Below are 20,683 nucleotides of genomic sequence, written 5' to 3'. Positions count from 1 at the left end.
CGAATAGTCAGTCATCACGTTGGAGATACTGGAATAAGTCATAGCTTTAAACAATGTGGTTGTTTTGGATCGCATTTTAATGTAAAGAGCTTTTAGTTGTTCTTTATAACTCAGTGTTCTTAGTGTCTGAGCCTCGTACATGAACTGATAACATTTCATCTTTACTGTTTCTTTTACTGTCTTAACTCTTCCTTTTACTGTCCTTTTATGATATATATTTTTTGTGGCAGGACATGTGGGTGTACTAAACTTGTTGAATGTGCTCATGTCCTCCAGATGCGTTAACAAATTGTTGGGAGTCACCAAATATATATTTAGTTATATTAAGAGTCGGCAGACTTTACGTGCTCCAGACAGTCAGACTGACGAGACGAGCCTGGGGGTAAAACAAGATAGTGATCCAGTTTAACAGATTCAGTCGTTACATGCAAATAAACCAATCTGAGTGTATGGTCATTGTAGTAGTCCGCTCTCCGTCAGAGTGCATTACAGGTGCATAATAACAGAGCTGAAACAGATTGTATCAGTAAGCCACTTATGCTACATGTGGTTGGTTTTTTTGTTAGCAGATGACCAAAAAGTACATGCCCAGGTTTAGATGTCATGACGAGCACTTTGGCTGCAATTTGCTGGAACAGTGGTGTTAGTTTGGAAACTACAAAAAGTATTAAAACTGGTCTGACGTTTTTCCGCGGAAGTCAAGGGCATCATCCGTTGTGAATTTAGTTCCTTGTTTAGGCTTTATTGCTAATTATAGTCAGCCTTTGGTCCTTGTTGTTTCCTATGAGTAACCCATATTGCTTATAGGCTTCCTTGAGGTCTGAACACCTGGACTGGGAAACCCAAACAGCACTCATTCATCCCCCTGCAGTCTTAGTCCTCGTTTCCAAAAGTCCATGCAAGGCTAATTTGGAGAAGTGCAAAGTGTAGTCTTTTTATGATATCTCCAATCACGTAGTTTATTGCACTATTATTGCATTATCTTTCACATCCTTTCAAGCTTTGACCCTAAAATCTCAGCAAGTACCTGATACAGCTCTAATTTTTCACTGTCGTAGACCAGCAGCATAAATCACTGGCTTTTTTATTTTTAGTTTCAATTTCAAACTAAACTAAATATTAAATTACATTTTTTGGGCATTATTCTAACATCATAGTTAGAAAATTAAATTGTCAAGCATACAAACGCTTTTTAGAGCTTACCAAGTTTCATGGCAGCTTTGACTTTCATACATCATTCATACAGGACTGTGCAAAAGTTTGAGGCACTAAAAGTAAAGTGAGCACGATGCTTTAAAAAAACAGTGCCTTGAATAGCTTCTGTTTATCAGTTAACTTCAATAAAAGTTCAGTAAAAAATAGAAACCTCAAACTCAATGTTTAGTGTGACCATGCTTCGCCTTTAAAACAGCACCAGTTTTCCTCGGTGCAGTTTTTCAAGGTTCTTGGCGGGTAGGTTGCTCCAAACCTCTTGGAGAACCAGCCACTGTTGAGACTGACTCAATGATGTCAATGAGATTAGGGCTCTGTGGGCGGCCATATACTATCTGCTGCAGGACTCCTTGCTTTTCTTGCATGTTATAATCTGCCCTAATTGTTGTCTACTAAAAATTGTAGTATTGTGTTCAGTCTGCCATCCTTTTGCTATGACTAAACACACTTTTCTTCATAGGCAAGTGTAACCTGCTTATCAGCTCTGACAGCAAATTCAGACACCTTTATTTGGAGATATGGTGAAAGGTTATCAAAATGTGTTCGGTCATCTGTGTTCTTCACAAATTAGTAGACAAACATCTTTTTCTTGTCTGGCATCTTTGCTTTTAGTCAGTCTTCAACCTCCCATCCCTCCACTCGCACAGGCTACAGCTGTTATATTTTTAAAAAACAATGGGATTAAAGGCAGGTCAGACTTAAAAGCTAGACGTGACGATGTCTCAGAATTGCTTTTCCCAGGCGGTCAATAACTTCCTTCTGGGATGCAGGAGAAATAGAAGGTGGAAGTGGACTTAAATGTTTATGTTGTGTGTTTCTTCCTGTTTCAGGGCGCAGGAGGAGGAGCAGCAGGCCCAGTCAAAGAAAGGCCTGAAGAAACAGCAGAAGGAAGCGGAGAAAGCTGCAAAAAAGGCTGAGAAACAGGCCAAGCTGGTCAGTGCTGCCCTTTTTTCCCCCCCTCTCAGTTTGTTTTTTCACATCCGTTGCCCCTTCTTACAGCTGGTAGGGCTGTTACGTGCAGTTGCTGGGCATTGTGGGTCCAGGAGGGTTAGGTAGCGTCGGGGGAGGGGGCAAAAGTATCTATTGTCTGAGTATTCCTGTCATTTTGGCTTTGTTTATGTCCACCCAAACAAAGTGCTATTTTCCTCTACACTGAGTGTACCACGTATTAGCAGCTCCTTCTTAACATGCAACCATTCTACTCAGATAAGGTCTCAGCCTTTCATTGGCACAGGGTGGAAAAAGTGGCTCTATCATTCACAGACTCAACAGCATGACCACCGACAAGTTGACGGACTACTTAAAGTAAAGTACTGTTTGTTTATAACCAATGAACCATGCAGATCAGCTGCCAGCATCAAAGTACTTGTGTTCTTCTTCACAGTACAGATGCAGCGCCAAGTTCAAGTAGAACGGGTTAGACTTATTCAACTTTCTCTCTTCATATACCAATACCTATACATACTGATCCAACACCTATAGTCGCTTTTTCACTCATTTAAAATCTATGTACTCCCTTGCTCCATTGAGCTGGGATCATTCTTTTACTGTAAAACATAACACCTTAACCATAAGTGGAGACTATCACACACCATTTCTTTTTTCTTTTGATGATACACACTAACCGCCAGTAGTGTAAACAACACATCTGGTGTCATTGCGTGGTTGTAAAGCCCTTGCAGGCAATGATGTGTAACTCACTGCTCAGTGAAGTAGAACAGAAAATATTGAGGTATTAAATGTGGCTCAGTGATGTTTGGACCACTGAATAAGACCAGTATTGGGATCAATATAGCCTCATCCCTAGATTTTTCATTAGACAACCACTTAAAGTAAAATTTTTAGGATACGAATGAGAAAAAGTTTATCCATTGTTAGTAAATGAAGCATCTAGCTCAGCTCTGGCTTGTCCACGATATACTCATCAGTCTGCCGTGATTCAAGTGGCTTTTATTGGTGAAAGCTGTAAAGTATCCTGATTTCCAACCTGGATCCACCCAGTCAGCATGTTTCAATGGAAGAGGCTGGCACCTCGACTATTGCTGCACGGCCTCGGGGAAGATTTGAAAGCTGAATTAAATGTTTATTGTGCTTTAGCTGTGTTATTTTCTGCTGTGTACTTTTTATGCTGACACTTGTCACTTTAGTTGCCCCTGTTTTAAGTGTGTTGCTTCATGGTTATTGCAGGTGTATAGTGATAGATATATCAGTATGGATCATAAGCTGAAATATTATCCATCTTGTGACTGGATTATCATATATATATCAAAGATAGGCGATTCCAATTCACTCCACCGCCACCAGCCGTTTCCATACACCAATATCAATTTGCATAGAAAATGGAGGTGCAACTTTGCCAAGTCTCATCGTACACAGGGAGTCATTTTCCTAGAAATCAGTGCAGAGATAAAGAATATCTGTCCACTTATGCTGTTTCTATTACAAAGTAATATCTCACACTGCCATTACTCATTGTCTATGATGTGTCAGAGCAATGTGTAGAAGAGCTGTGCATCCCGAAGATCTGAGGCTTGGCTGTAGGATAGAGCCGTTTATGATTTATTAATTTTATTCAAATCCCTGATAGCACAAGATGAAATCACAATTTACATAACTGTTGTTGCAAAATGTAACCCCATTTGAAGCTGAATGTTGTTTTTTTTTTTGAATATTTTCATGTTTGAATTTAATAGATTGTCCTCCTGGTGTTATTGCCTGTTTATTTGCAGTGCCCTTTAAACCCATTTTGCGTCTTTGTGTTTCAGGCTGCTGAACAACAAAGCACAGAGGAAGATGTAAGTATCACAGTACTTATATTCTGCGACCAGTTCCCAGACTTGACTCTACCTCTGCTTTCACACCTCTGCAGCATTTTTTTTTGCAAATGCCTGCCCTGCATGCTGAACTTCTGTATTTTCTTGATATTGTTTTCCCTTGTGATAAGCTTCATTATCTGAGCTGCATGTCTGTTATCTGACATATAGCAGACCGACTGCTTCACATGAAAGGAGAGTGGCAGAGTTGTTTTTGAAAACAATGGAGAGCTGATGTTAATACAGTAAAAGCAGCATGATGTTTTGTTCAGTGGTTTTTTTCAAATGATTGATCTTAAATGCTGCAAGATGACACGCTTTTACTCTTTCAGGACTTTGCGAAGGACCGATATGGTGTGTCGGCAATGGTCCAGTCCCAACAAAAACTGGGTTAGTATGGCAGCTGCTTCCTCCACCCAAACATCTACACTACTAAACAACAGATCAATTTGATATTTTTCTGGAAATGGGACACATTCACCTTGATGGGACTCGTATGTTTATTGACCGTTTAGACCAGGGGTATTCAATTAAAATTCACTGAGGTCCAATTTTCTCAAGTGAAGGTCCAGAACATCATAATGTCTGTGTTATTTTTCAGTACCTCAAAGTAGATTGTAGACTGTCAAATAAATACAGTAGAATTCATTTATTAGTATTTACACTGAACTTGTGGGATTCAAATAAATAATAAAATAAATAAAAAAGAGTAAGATCAATACATTTTCTTTTTTCTTATATCAAATAAAGATGGCATTTTAAAGTGAAGTGCATTACAGAAAGCTTTTGACTGTGCTTCTTAAATAAAGTGCTTAGTTTTAGAACAATAAAAAATAATCCCTTTATACTTTTAAACTTAAACTATAAACTTAATTTCACGTCTAATAACTTTATAACAAAACATCTCAACACATAAACTCTTTTCTCCGTGTATCTCACTGACAGTCGAGTCTCTCCACATGTCCGAATGCACGGATTTGACTGGCTGATTAGTGTCACCTGATAAGATTGGCTATGCACAGTGGTCTGTGAGTTTCCGAGGGCCGATCCACTTTTATCGCAATAGCTGGAGATGCTGCACTCGTTAAAAGAGATACGCTCAGACAAAATGTAACAATCCTCAATATTTCATCAGTTACAGGTCCGGGTCCTGATAGGACGGTGTCTGGGTCTGGATCTGGACCTCGGTCCACCTTTTAGTGACCTCTGATTTAAACCAACTTCCCTTTCATATTAGTCATGTATTAGGAAGTATTGAATGGTTAGAATCAACATTTTGCTCCCTCGCCTCAGTCTTAATGCATGACATTGGACTATTTTATGTGTTGAGTTGTTGTTGCAGTTCGTCTCCATACTTGTGCACACTGTCAGTGTACTGAAAGAAAGACATGACTGCATTTCAGGAGCCTTTGTTCGTTCAGCGTCATGCAGTATGAAAAGAATTTCACAGAAAGAGACAGGATATACAGGAAACACAAAGCCTGCCTTTTGGTTTGAGTAGACGTCTTTTTTTAAATATTTTTTCACTGTGCCAGCTAAGTTGAGGTTTTTTTTATCAGTTCATTTATTGCACTAGATTTCCTGTAAATCATCTTACAGTTGGCCAAAATGGAAGTCTCCCCTTGATAATAATCCCTCAAAAACTCGTTACAAACTTTGTCTTTTTATCTATTTAATAATTTGTATGTATGTTTTGTAGGATTGTTGATCTAGAGGAGCGTTTGAAACATTTTTTATTTGAAATTGGATAATGAAAAGTGATTGGTGCAAATGTAAACTAGGCTAGAGCAGCATGGTCTTTGCAGACTTTGCAAAGTCATTATTGATATAAAATGGGTCACATGATTAGCCGTGGGTTTGGGAAATGCAGGTTGAACATAAAGCATTGGAATATGAGAGATATAAACAGTATATTCTGCTCCGACATTAACTCTAGAGGTGAAGAAATTATCATGATGAAAAAATATGCAGCAACACTCAAATTATGTGTTGATGCAAGATGACATCCTGGCACAGAACTTCTCAGATTACGTTAGTCTGCCTGTAAAAAGCTACAGATAACATTTTGAACTGATTAATATCGTGAAATGTTCTTTTAGTCTTTCTTTCGTCACGAATGCAGTGGTGCAACTGATAGTTGTAGTGACTAATAGTGTTTGATAACTTTCAGATGAACGCAGGCAGCAGGCAGACCTGTCGAGGTCGTCCGTCTGTCTGGTTGCTCTTTCAGCTTCAGTGGCAGAAAACAAAGTGGGGCCTCGCTCACCTGCATGCCAAGCCCAGCCATGGGGACGGGGTGGAGGGTGGAGGGTGCGGGGTGAGAGCTTTTATGTGGGTTTTTGACACTGAGTTCTCAGCCAAAAGGGCGGCTCTGTTTCCCCCGGTGTAGCCGCGGTGTCTGCCTCTCCTGCCTGCTGATAATAAGGAGAAAGCAGGCCTCTGAGTGACACAGGTGAAACTAGAGTCAATTTGTCATGAAGCCCACAGAATAGGAGAGTTTGACAGGTTTTCAGCAGGCGTCTTAGTGTGTCTTATTTATTAGGTACGTCTGTAACCTGAGCCTTTTATTTTGTATACGTCTACACGTGCACATACATGTTTATTCACATTTCTTCCTCTAGGAGCGTGCAAGGTGGTTTAGGATTGGTATGAGGTTCTTTGTGCAGAGGTGGGAATATAGACCCCGCTTTTTCTTTTGAAGTAATAACAATTGTTTGTGTGTGTGTGTGTGTGTGTGTGCGTGTGCGTGTGCGTGTGCGTGTGCGTGTGCGTGTGCGTGTGCGTGTGTTTGTGTGAGCCAGACAGGGTGTTGGTGCTTGTCCAAGACCTCACTCCAGAGAAAGCTGACCAGCGTATCTGGCTGCGTGCCCGAGTTCACACCAGCAGAGCCAAAGGTGAGATCACCCCCCCGTCTTTGTTCACCTTTTTTTTTCCAGCTTACAGCTTTTTCTTTTGGTCGAAAGACACAAACAGCAAAGATTAGATGACCTCTGTGCTAATCCTTGGAGTACTATAGGGATACACATCTAAAACTTCTGCCCTTGGGCCAGTTCTTCACATCACTTTGTTCTTTTTAAGACCAAACAACCATTCCTGTTGCCTTTGACTCTGTGCTTTTAGATTTCCCATGACCTACATGACTGATCAGTCTCTTCAGTTTCAGAAACTGAAAATCAGTAAACTAAAAACAAAACAATTAGCTTATACTGAGAAAGATCATATCAAACTGTTCTCCTGAATGAAGTATTGAGAATTTGACATTGTCCCCGGTTTACTGCAATATATTACTCTGTGTGGAATTGTGCAGACAAGCAGTTTTTTCCCTTTCCTTCTCATGTTTGGCAAAGTTTGATAACCTTAGGGTGTTTGTGATATCATTGTCAGAATAGCATGTCACTGCCAGCAGTAAGATCAGATAACCTCTTATTTTCTGGGTTCCCAACTACTGGCAGCATTGAAGTTGCTCTATTTGAATACAATGGACCTACTCAGCTTTGACACATTATATCAACCCTGTATGAAACACCTTGTTGCTGTCTTGTTTGATTACAAATAAACAGAGGTCTAAATGATGACCTTTTTAGCCATTTCCATCCAAGATAACTTCCAGAGTCAAGAGTCACTTCCTCCCTACTCATGTCTTCATTCTCTCTGCTCGCTGTAAGGATGTCCGTGTGAGCAGAACAACATCCTGATTTGGTCTGGGATGAGGTGCATCTGTTGGTGGGATTGTGACATTGCTATTATCCCCACTACCCACCTCCTTCTCACAGGCAACAAACATCAAAGTACCTGGGTGGTCTAACTGTCTACTGCCCCAGGACTTGGTTGGCTAACTTGTTTACACTGTTCCTAGGTGTGTGTGTGTTTGTCTCTGTTTGTTAGGAAGGTAGCAATCACCCTCTCTCCACACAGAGCTCTTCAAAGACAAGGATCCATTCACAAATGTTTGACACGTTAGATGCATTGTACTGCAGATGAAAAGGAAGATCGGAACCGTTAGACTGAACAAACTTGCATTGCTTCAGAGAGAGCGTCTCAGTTTTTATTATGATATGGCCAGAAACAGATTTTAACAGCCAGTCACTATCAACTGTTGTTGTTTTCTTTTTCAGGGAAGCAATGCTTCTTGGTCCTGCGTCAACAGCAGTTCAACGTGCAGGCACTAGTCGCAGTGGGAGATCGTGCCAGCAAGCAGATGGTCAAGTTTGCCGCAAAGTGAGTACAGAGACTGCGCTTCCTGTCAGAGAGGGGCAAAACAATGGTGGGAAAATCCTGGGGCCTAATCATCCGCCGATCCATTTTCACACATACTGAGAGAAGTGCAGGGTGGGAGAATCAATCATTTTTCACTTGACAACAAAAGCTGGCTGTTAACAGGGTGGGATACAGCAGTGTTTTAATGGAGCGGTTCCTGTCGAGATGGCAGATACAGCAACTTGGATCAGAGAAGGAAGAAATACTTAAATGCCAAGCGTCATTAGTCATGTTAGCAGTCAAATTGTAGCCCATTACTGGTAGTCTATGAATGAACAAGAATATCAGCGGATGTGCACTTTATTAAAAGAGCTAAAGTGGGAAGGCTTGTAATCGCAGCAGGGCTGTTTCATGCAGTGATTGTACATATTTAGGTGTAAATCCACAAAAAAAATTCTTGTCATAATTTACAGAAAAAAAACATACAGCTTGGAATGATGTTTTCACTGCTTGATAAATCTCATATGTTTGTAAATGGGGAAGTGTGTTTGATTACCATGAATTACCTAAATGGCTGATCCTCAGACATTGCTAAATTAGGAGAGGGGCAACACCTACAACTGCAATCCGCCACACCAAAATGGCAGTTATGATGTTGGATAATGAAGAACTTGGGCAATTCGGAGATTGCAGCAGTGCTTAATCCTGTTTTAAAATAAGCCTCAGAAAATGCTGCCGTGTAGACAGAGAATACAGAAACAAGTGTTTGCTGTTTCCAGAGATTGACATGTTGGAAAGCTGTTAATTAAACAGCACATCAAAGACAATAAGAGCAGTATCAGACATCAGTGGGGAAACACAAGCCTTCGTCATTGTTCCAGACAGTGACCTCATACAGAGAGCTGAGATCACTGAGCGTTGACCCGGTCACAGGTTTCTCCCTCCAGGTTCTTCTCTCTCTCTCAATAGTCTGATATAGCATTATAAACACTGAACAGTTATTATTTTAGATATCATTATTTCTTTATTTTATTATACATAAATACTTTGAGAAAACAAGGCCATGCTGTATGTTCAGTATCAACATATTAACTGTAAAACATGAAAGAAGTCAATAATGAACGATGTGATGTATGTACATATCTGCCTGAGTCAGATGTAAACATGTCAGAGCTACTAGATGTTTAATGAATACCCCAATGCGCATACATTACTCTGTTACACTCATGTTTCATAAATGAGCATCATAAATCCAAGGAGCCTCTTCACTGGTAGTTACAGTACAGTGAGGTTTATAGGAAGCTAAAATCAAACACGTGCATTGTTTGCTATTAAGGGGAAAGTCAGTGCTGCTCAGACCTGAGTCTTGACCACTGTTGTCTGAACACGCTGACCTGACTCTGTTGAAAAGTGTCAAAATCCCCTGACCTGACTGCACTATTAGTTCCTCTCAGTTACTCAGCTGACCCGTTCTCAGCTTTGAGATTTTAGCTTCAGTTTCTGTCATCTTGTAGTGCAGTGTTTTTCAGTCCTGGTCCTGTTCCGCCTCAACCGCATGGTTTAGAAGTTTCCCCTGTCCAATTTCTGCAGAGCTTGATGATGAGCTGATCATGTGAATAAAGTGTGTTGGAGCAGGGAAACATCTAAAACATGCCGGTCAGAGGTGCCACAGGACCAGGATTTTATAAACACTGTTGGTAGTGCTTTGTAGCTTCAGAAGAATCACAAATAAAAGTCCAGTGATTCCAAATTGTATTTTGTTTAATATTGTAGGAAAGGTGAAGGCACGTCACAGAGGAGATTGTTTTTTCATGTGTGTAGGACATAAATTACATTTCAATATATTTTTGTAACGGTCAGATGATTTCTTTCATGTGCAGTAGTTCCCCAATCTGGTTCTGCAATGTTGTGGTTGGACAGTTAGGCTGTTGTGTAACAAATGTAACACTTTGCCACCTAACTACAGTGCAAGTGAAAGGGGCAAAGCGGTTGTTGAGACAACATGATTGTGTATCAAACACTCAAAAATGACAAAGTCACACTGCTATGTAAGAAGTTACCAAGAGAGTTTCATGTTATGAAATGAAATGTTATGTTTGTTTGTTTTTTTATTATATTAAAATCTTTAAAAACAGGTGCTACTGTTATTCCCTTTGGTTTCTGGCTCATGTCTTATTTCACACACTTTGGTGTGATGATTGACAAGCTAAGTAAGACCCTGGATTACCAGTAAATCCTCTCATAATCACATTGAGGGCAGTGATGACATTGTTGGGGAAATCTCCTTTAACATATTGTATGTCCAAGTCATCCTCCTCTCACTTGCACAATTGAATTAAGTGATCTTCAGGCTCTGCAACCTTTACTTTGTTAAAGTACTTCAGAAATGCTGAATGTAAAGCAGAAGACAACTGTGGCAGGTTTGGCCTCTGAAACTGGGTGCAGCATCTCTGCAGGTCCTGAAAAGCTGTAAAAAAAACTTTTAATTTAATTTCCTGAAGTCCTTAAATTCACTTTATAACAGTTTTAATTAGTTTCTCTTGCCTTCTGTAGTCAGTAGTATTAGTTAGGAAATGTTTTTTTTATCTCATTGCAGGGCTGTCGTGTTAAGTTATTCATCTATAAACTGAAAGGATTGTTGACTACAGTAGAGCAGGAACCAATTTAATCCTCTGTGTCCATTTTGTCCCTAATGTCTCTGGTTTTTCATCACACTTTAACCTGTATGATAGTGAAACGGATATTGCGTTCTGTAGTGTATAAGCATTTAAAGAAATCAATTTTAAACCTGGTGAACCTTGCAGAAACCCAGTGGGAGGTGTGTTAAAGGATAACAATAATCATGTCTGAGTGTTGTTTGTAAGTTTAATGCTGAGTCTCCTGATACAGTCAGGGAGTCTTGAAGACTTGCTGTTATGGATCACACTTGTTTAAAATGATCATATATTGGTGCACTGTGTTAGACCTTCGATTGCCGATGAGAGCTGAGTTCCAGTATGGTGTAATAGACCTGCTAAAAGTAGTTTAACGGGTCAGTTCACCCAGTTAAAGAAAAACATATTTTCCACTTATCACTTGTCGTATGTAGCCGTGCAGCTGTGTGTGGTTTTATTTGCTGTGATGTTGAGATATTAGTCTTTGCGATTTCTGCCTTCATTGTAATACAGTGGAAGGGAATAAAACTTTATATGTGCTGCCCACTTCATTAATAAAATTGAATTTCAAAAATTCCCCAACAACATCTCTTTGCAGAAAGTACTGGATTTAATTTGGGTAAACTAACTTTCAGTGCTTCATTAGTACTTGCCCTAATACACACAATACTTCACTCATCAGGTCTTAGAGAACAATGCCTGCTGATAGCATGGCCTGTTATTTTGCAGCCATGGCGTCATCCGGATCTTTTATTTTTCCAGTCAAAGTTTGAGTGAGAGCTCAGGCTTTGAGGATGATTTTGTGTAATAGTATTGCTGGTACTTGTTGTTTGTGGGCTTCAAGGGATGGTTGAAACATCCATTACATGCAAAAATCTTGTCTAGTTTTTTTCCTTAGCTCCACTTTTACATAAAATTGTGAAGCATTATGAGAGTCTATGTGTGTTTTTGATAGCCAAAGTACTGAACTGTTATGTTTTGGCACTCTGTATCAGTTTTGTAGGCTCATGTATAATAAATTCAAAGAAGTTTAGTTTAGTAATTCTCCAGTAATTAGTGTTAAGTAATAAATTAAGCTGCTTAAGTAGCCCGTTTTCATCTTTTAACACCAAAATCCAAGCAGTATTGGACCCAAATTAAACCCATTTTGTGAGCAGGGCTGCAGAACTTGTCAACGTTTTTGTTCCTGGGGCACAGATTTAGTATGAAAGCGGTCCTACTCCTCATTTCTCCCCGAGTCGCATTTCTCATCTCTGTGTGATATTGTCATCTCTCAGTCTTGAGTTAATCAGTCTGCTTGCCTAAGTGTGTCCTGAGTGTGGTGTCGCCGGTCTCTGGGCCCTGCAGCGGAGGTTATTAATGTGGGGATTTATTTATCTAACTGATCTCCTACTAGAGGGAAAGGACTATGGCGGCAGCTGTCGTGGGGCTGAAGGGACGGCAGTACCCCAGCGTTCTCTCCCCTCATTAATGCTTTTTAATGAGGAGGAGTGAAGGATTACAGCGGGTTCCCCATCTGGCTTTGCACTGCATGACAGTGTGTGTGTTGTTCATCATATCTCTGATGATTCTCTGGTTTCCAGTGAAGAACCGGCATTAAAAGATTGTGCCATATTTTGAAAACCCATAGTAACAAAATTGAAATTGAATTCCCCTCACAGGCTGCATTTAACTTTCTGTTTACTTGTATGTTTTGGGAAATTCTCTTCTGTTTATAGTATCAAACTGTTTTTGTAGTAGTTCTGGGTACTTCCCAGGAGGTTTCTATATGATGTAAGCTGCAGGCTTTTTGCGACAGTGTACCCTTCAATGCACTTGTTTCTATTTACTGTTTACCTTCACTCCTGTTTGCTAAAAAATGATTATTGGACTTTATTGAAAGTAACTAAACATTGTAAAGAAATGCACATGAACTCTGATTATGCACATTACTGTAATATACAGTTTATTATCGTCTGCTTTGAAGTTAGCTGGTACTGGATTTAATAGCACAGCCAATATTTAATTAACAATTCGGTAAAGTAGGGTCTTTAGACTAAATCACAGTGTGATGCCACTACACATTTTTCTAAAAGCAAAAAGTGAAATGGGCTTCTTTTGAAAAATAATGTAGTGAATCATTTAAGGTTCCCCAATTAATTTTGATGTGAGTACAATTCGGACATTTTTTTTTTCTTTATCCCCAGCAAAGTGAAACATTCCCTAACAACAAATTTGTCCAACTTCAAATGTGTGACTCTTTTTTTTTTTTTAACGCCTCTGCAACTTTTTTTTTTTTGAGTAGAACAAAAGTTTCAAATTCGTGCTGAGGGGTAAGAGGATAGATACGGATTTGCAAAAGCCAGCACAAGTTTGTGGTTTCTCAACTAGCCTCTTCACCCGCGGTCCGCAAATGTCATGGGGGCTTTGAGTTGTCACCTAACACATCCCAAACCAACACTGCACATCACACTTTGAAAATGAAAGCGTATCTGAAAGTGTCAGTCACACTTATGGAAATATTATTCTCATGCATTCAGCCTCCTACACAGAGTGTTTGTTTTTGAAGCATTATCTAAGTTGTTTATTCACCAACTTTCTCAAACAGTATCACCAAGGAAAGCATCGTAGACGTGGAGGCGTTGGTGAGGAAAGTGGAGCAGAAGATCGAGAGTTGTACCCAGCAGGATGTGGAGCTTCACCTTGAGAGGGTGGGCATACTTTTCAGTTCAGCCATCAAACACACACACACACACACACACACACACACACACACACACACACACACACACACACACACACACACACACACACACACACACACACACACACACACACACACACAAACACACACACACACAGTCTCCTCTACACATCTAAATAATTGTTCGCACATGTCTTAGCATGTAAGTATGTAAACGTCCACACACAGTAATGCATTAAGCACTGACATTAATAAAACACACCAGTGTGCTTTATTGTGCAAGTCAGACAGGTAGTGTACTCTCATTTTACTTTCAAATGTATTTATTAGGATAAACCCCTAGAGATCCCATCATGTAACATTACATAACAACAGAGGAGGGACAGGATACAACAAGAAGCATCAAACAAATAAAACATACAATCACTGAAAGTATTACAACCCCATTAACAGATGAACAGTGGATTGTTTCACTAACTAGTATTAGAGATGTAAGCAGTCTGAACAATGACAACTTCATTGTTAAGTTTTTAAACTTTTCACAGTATGGCGCACCTTACATGGCTGTCAGTTGTTTATCTTGTAACTGGTGCATCATATTTATGGCTTTCAATGTAGAGCATACATACAGTGTGAGGGATGGGGGTGAAAACATTAGGCGGAATATAATGCCAAAAAAACACATCAGGTATGGCAGGGCTCAGTAGATTGCATCAGATAACACAGATGATAAAGCATCTTCCACCTGTGCACAGAAACCCAATAGCTTTAACACCTAGTCAATCACTCACATACAGAGGAGGTGTTAACAGAGGATGCTGAGAGTGTGTGAATCTGTTGTTCTGTAAATGGAGTCACGGTACTTTCCATTCCTTGTACATATGATCGAAACACTTGTGGCTTATCATACTGTCAAGCCCTGAATTTAACCTTCCTTTTTTTTTTGCTTATCAGATTTTTGTCATCAGCCAAGCTGAGCCTCGCCTCCCCCTGCAGTTGGATGATGCTGTCAGGCCTGATGGAGATGGGGAAGAGGTGAGAATGTCCTCAGTACTGGAGGCACCCCAGTGCCATTTTCTCTGCTGTGCAATGTGAAATATTGGTTGATACCTAAGGCTTATGTGTTGTTTTCAATGAAGCAATGCACTGCAATTCACTGTGATTGTCGAACAGCTTAGCTGCATTATGTAGGGTGATTAAGACGCTCTCAAGAATCCGTCGTGCAATATTTTCATGACAAAATGTTGCCTCATGTCCTCCCAAAGTTCAGTGTTATAGCTGAACAGAAGAAACGTCTAACCACCAATAATTTAAAGGACTCAGGGTGATTTAAATGGAAGACCGTGAACCTTCAGGTGTGGTACATTCTCAAGGTGAAGCTCCTTACTGACAGTAAGGTAGCTCAGTCTCAGACAGAAAACACAAAGTTCTTCTCTGTGCTCCAAACTTTGCTTTAATTAAAAAAGTTTCTGACAACTCAGTGTGAGAAACAGGAATGTTGTGTGTGAGTCCAATATATGAGACTCACATTTTCATTATGCATGACTGTACTAGAAAGGTTTGGTCTGACTATGCAATAACAACAACATAATTAAAAAATATAAGCCTTAATCTATCTGTACACTTAATATCTAAAGCATGAGTGAATATTTTGTCTAAGAACAATAGAGATGTGTTTTTGGCAGACTCGGATATTTGGTAATTAAACTCGGTTAAACTAAACAAAATCAACAACAAAATGGCTCGTGTTGATTAATATCACGTTCAGTCCATAATCTCACCTCTTCCCACTTTGCATGCAAAATGTGCTTTCATAGCTGGCAGCAACTCGTAATTCCAGTTAAATTTTGATGCATTCAGTAATCCATTATTTTTGCCACTTACATTGTAGGTTGTCATTTCTGTCTATTACATACTGCTATATGTGAACAGTGGGTTGGTTTAATTCCTTATTCCACTCAAGGCAGATTTGTGTCCTTTCTTTTTAATTCAGTTTTATATATTTTGATGCAGTATCTGTTATCCAAAATTGTCTAACCATTAAATAATTCCAAAATTTGTGCTAATACTGACCTCAGCAGACATTGTGTCTTATCAAAAAAAGTTAACAACACAGAACTAGCTGCACCTTGAGAAGAAAAATGCCTTTTAGCAGAGTTACTGAGCTGCATTTTGAAAAACAAAGTCTGAATAATATGAATTTGTTTGAGTTCTGAATCTAAGTTTGTTTCTATTAATAGATTAATACTATTGAATAATGTATAATGGATGCAGTGTCACATTTATTTTCTGAAGCTGTGGTTCCATCATATCAAATATTTACTATTATATTACTAATTTATATGTAATATTATGAGCAAATAAATATATGGGTCGCACCCTGCCAGAGACAGCTGAGAGCCCGTCTTTGTTTATCCAGTAAGCCTATCTGTGCAGCTGCAGCAGCGTCCCAGGTGTTTTCTGCCAGTATTCAACATGTCAGTCACACACTTGGAGCAGCACCTGCCTTCCCCAGAGTAATGCGGCCTAACAGCCCTGTCTATGTGACTGTCTGCCCATCTAACCTTTTGTCCCTATGCGTGGGGCTTTTGGGAACAGGATGTGGCTACACAGGCTATTAGCTCAAACCCCAGCCGGCCCTCTGAGGAAGCTTGACATCCATGACCCTGGAAGCTGTGGTTCCTCCTGTGATGAAACATTTACTCTTTTATTTGTTTTAGTGTGTTGGTTTCTTTTCTTTTTCTCCCTTTATTGTCATGATATCTCCCCAGATGTCTTTTGTTGCAATTGACCCAGTAATAGGTCAATATTTTTTTACTCATTGGTGTTTAAGCTGTATGATCTCGATAGTTGTACAGTGGACCAGTTATGGCTTTGGTTTTTAGACTTACATCTGATATTTTAGCCAGGATTTTCATGCTAAAAATGACTAGTATTGCATGTTTCTGAATATTTTCTTTCTTATAAGGTTGGAAAAGCCTCTAAAAACACATTTACACATCACTGCCCACAAAGACCCCTGTGAAAAGAAAAGGAGATGAACACCTACATTGTTGAATATTTCATAGTTCGGAGGCTTTTTGGTGATTTGATTTTGTGTTGTTTTTGTTTGCCCTCAGGAAGGCAGAGCCACAGTCAACCAGGACACCAAGTTAGACAACAGGGTGATTGATCTGAGGGTAAGTTGCTACCAACCCTGAATACCTGACAAAGTGTACTGAGTATTTGTCTTGATTTGTCCTGATATACAGTATCTAATCTCACAAGTGGCATGTTTACGTTTGAGGCTTGTGTAGTTGTCTGGCATGATGAAAAAATGCCGTCAGTTCAGTTATTTGAAGCAATACCTGTTTTAGGTTGTTTTCACTGCATTCTGTTTAATGGATGTAGTAATCAGAAACTTACAATTTAAAGCAGTTTTTTTTATAAAAATGAAAGCAAACAACCTTAGAAGCCAAGTATGTGCCAAGTATCTAAACGCACAGCAAACCACTGCTGCTCTAAAGTTAAAAAATGAAAGTCTGTGATTTAGTTTGTTGACACTATCTGGATGAACCTCGTGCGGTGTGGGTGAAGTGCTATACCTATGTGAGCAACAGTAGAGACAAAGCCGCAAGCGTCTCATTGTTTTGATCTGTTCAACCTATGTGAAGGATGCCACATACAGGAAGGCATCATATCACACCGCAGCACAGAGCAACAACACCTGTTTCTTTAACGCTACACTTTGAGCTCATGGACACTTTAGAGACCAGTGAAGCTATAAAGTGGTTGCCACACCAGCAGAGCAGACAGACAGACACTCAAAAAGGGAACCATACACCTTCTTCTATAATAATTTAGTTTTTAAGGAAGCCCCATTCAACTTGGTCATGCTTACACATAAAGGGTGTCTGACTAAGAACACGGTGGAAAAGTTTACTATCTTCATTTTAATTTAGTTTGTATAAGTCATTTCGATCTGACGCCAGTTACGTTGGCAGTTTTTCTGGTTTCAAGTAGACTCAAAACAAATCCTCTTTCAGTAGCCGTTACATCAGTATTACAGACATATAGGAAATACTGTTGATATATATGAGTGTCAGTATCCTTTAGTTTGTCATGTGTTCGTTTGTTGTGCTTGACTTACTAATGTATGACATTGGTGTAAAAATCCTCCATAATGCTGCAAAATAACCTGTGTTGCTGACCCATAACTCATTAGACAAGCGCAGAGAGAATTAACACCTAACACCTCAGAATCCAGTCCAAATATCTACTGGTTAAGTTGAGTTGGGTTGAACGATTTTGAAAAAAATATCTAAGTGCAATTATTTTGAATGATACTGCTATAGTGATATGATATTCACGATATTAGAGGGAATCATTAATTTTACATCTTCACTCAAATTTTGATTGAAAAACATTAAAATTATTATGGGGGGATTTTTTTTTCAGGGATCTGCACCAAAGGACATTTCTGCAGCACGACAAAATATAATTAAAAATGTTGTTTTGACGCACATATTACCTTTAATGTGCTTTGCGCCTCCTGCTATTTGAAAATTGTAGGAAGCCATATTGCGATTTCAATACGATTTCAGTTAACTGTTCAGCCCACCAAATGAACGAACCCCAGCAAATGTTTAAACTTTCCTTTTGGAGCTATGAAACCAAACTGTGGTGGGATGCCACTGCGTTGGGGTTTTACGGTAGTCCTGTTTTAGGTTTTAGGGTTTAGGTGTGTCTTTGAGGCTCCCTGCTGTAAGGGGGACACCATCAGATAAAGTGCCAGTTTGACACTTACGCTAACCAACCGCCCACCCACCTTCATACCCAGCCACTACAAACTTGTTGTAAACAGGAAGTGCTTTCTAATGCATCTAATTTTTTTTTGTTACGCTGTCCTGGGTGGGTTCCCCAGGTTTAACACATGGCACAGCCCACACTGTGATAAGTGACTCACATGAGTCATCATGGGAGTATTTAGGGTATGATTCGCTTCACTCGCTTTTTCTAGATTTTATCAACTGTTTTGAAGTAGTAGTTGACGTGTTCCATCAGTTCTTCTTTTTGTTAAGTATTCATATTAGAAACAAAAGAAGAGATTGTGTCTCGACCAGACATCCCTGTCTACAGATTAATGGGTTCACCAGAATTTAGATATTTTCGCCTTCATCTTAGAAATCTTTTGGCCATTTGAGATGAGTCAGTTGATTTAAGGGAGTGTCCTCTTACAGTTTCTACATGCTCGTCACCTAACTGTTGCAGTTTTGGTTTTTTTTGGGGCTTTAGGTTACATACTTCACTTTAATCTCCTGGTTTACTTTGAACAGCTGTTACTCCCCACCTTGATTTCAGCATTTAGATTTGCAATGATGGGTGTAAAGTTCCTGGGGCTCTCACTGGGTTTAAATGCATGTCTTGTCCTTGCCAACAAATTAATGTTTCACCCTTCGTGTGGAGAAGAGCTGCATGGACAGAATATTGGCGCCCTTGTTTTCAGACATCTGTTCAGATTGTGTAATAAAACCAGTGAATCATGCTCAGTGTGGTCATGGTGCTGTGTGTTTGTGTGTGTGTATCCTCCCAAAGACGACCACCAGCCAGGCCATCTTTCGCCTGCAGTCAGGAGTGTGTCAGCTCTTCAGAGATACCCTCACCAACAAGGGCTTTGTGGAGATCCAGACCCCCAAAATCATATCAGGTATAAACATACTCTCTCACACTGCTCTTGCCCCATGGGAACACTTGGAGTAACCTGTTGAATCTTTTTCGATTTAGATATATCAGTAGTATAACACTTTTTCTATATCACCACCCACAAGTGCATTGTGAGTCACCGTGTGACAGTTGCATGGTTGTATTTCCTGTATGTCCATTTTTTTATGTCTGAAATTCAAATTATGAACCACACTTGAAGTTCACAAACATGGTTTCAGTGATGACTCAAACCACATGTACGTACTACACAAACTCCTACGTTCAAGAGGTTTTTTGAAAGTATTCGGTTGTTTTAAGACAAATCAGGATTTTAATCCAGTCCACTGGGAATTCTGATGCATCGACCAACTCTCCCATCAACGCCTCTAGTTTCACATTTCCACAATGCCTCTTCTCATTTGACATGGAAGACTTTCCTTAAGCTTGCTCCCAACAGACCTCATATTACTTACTGGAAGAAGGGAAGACTGGAAAAAAAGACAAACAGAAATCTTTTCACCAACATTCAGAAGTGAGAAGCTATTTGAGTGTTTCTCTTATACCGGTGTCTGTTTCTTAACATGAGGTGTGACAGAAGATTTGGTATTCTACATGCATAAAATGTAACTTTAATAAATGCACAATGGAAAAATTGTGCAGCTGAAGAAAAATCATTTTTAAAGTTTTAGGTTTAGGAAGGACATACTAACCTTGGATGATATCCACTTGATTTGAATAATGTGGACACCTGAGGCCTCATTTTAGCTTTAGATATATATTCAGATTCTTTTCTAAAGAGTTAGATATGTTGTTTTCAAAGAGAGAGAACATTATTAAGGGATCTCTTAATGTACAGGCTGTTTCAATTTTCATATGGGCACCTGTTTATAACTGGCTTAAAAATATTTCAACCTATACTTTAAAGTTTTGAAAAAATTCCCTGTTAGTTTTATATCCTGGATGATGAAAGTGAATGACATTATGAGTCAAACTGATTTGAATAAAGATTCTCTGACACGCAAAAGAACAGGCGTTCTGTACGCTAATCTACAGTCCACAACTTCCCACATGAGTCTCATATTTGAAATGAACTGTGACGAAACAATTTACCTTTTCACTTCCTCTTTCCTTCAGGGGCCAATGACAACGAGTGAGGCTGGCACCTTCAAATTTAAAACTGGCGCTCTTTTTTTGTTTTGGCGGCACCTGTGAATGAACAGCGTGTGCTTTTTTACAAAAACCACATCTTCCTGCCTACACCCATAACACATACACTGAACAGTTTGTGCCGTATCAAACCACACCCTGTGTTTGACCAAATGAAAATAGAAAATGATGCTCTTTGATGCATGTATCAGATAGTAACCACAGTACAGTTATGTAACTGACCTATTTTACATATAATATTATATAAGTGTATTGATTATTGGGAAAACATGATC

General features: G+C 39.4%; 1 protein-coding gene across 1 annotated transcript in view; it reads left to right on the top strand.

Moving 5' to 3' along the window:
- dars1 (aspartyl-tRNA synthetase 1) overlaps positions 1-20,683 on the top strand; it is a 30,561-nt gene that overhangs the window by 1,664 nt on the left and 8,214 nt on the right. Inside the window, exons 2-10 of the mRNA XM_062431746.1 lie at positions 2,043-2,145; positions 3,978-4,007; positions 4,358-4,415; positions 6,827-6,919; positions 8,141-8,243; positions 13,464-13,566; positions 14,514-14,594; positions 16,679-16,738; positions 19,134-19,245. Coding sequence (XP_062287730.1) covers positions 2,043-2,145; positions 3,978-4,007; positions 4,358-4,415; positions 6,827-6,919; positions 8,141-8,243; positions 13,464-13,566; positions 14,514-14,594; positions 16,679-16,738; positions 19,134-19,245 — 743 coding nt within the window. The remainder of the gene's footprint in view (positions 1-2,042; positions 2,146-3,977; positions 4,008-4,357; positions 4,416-6,826; positions 6,920-8,140; positions 8,244-13,463; positions 13,567-14,513; positions 14,595-16,678; positions 16,739-19,133; positions 19,246-20,683) is intronic.

Source organism: Scomber scombrus, chromosome 13 (assembly GCF_963691925.1).
Source record: "Scomber scombrus chromosome 13, fScoSco1.1, whole genome shotgun sequence".
Classification (NCBI taxonomy): Eukaryota; Metazoa; Chordata; class Actinopteri; order Scombriformes; family Scombridae; genus Scomber; species Scomber scombrus.
Note: the sequence above shows the minus strand (reverse complement) of the source record. Positions and strands in the feature narration are given on the sequence as shown.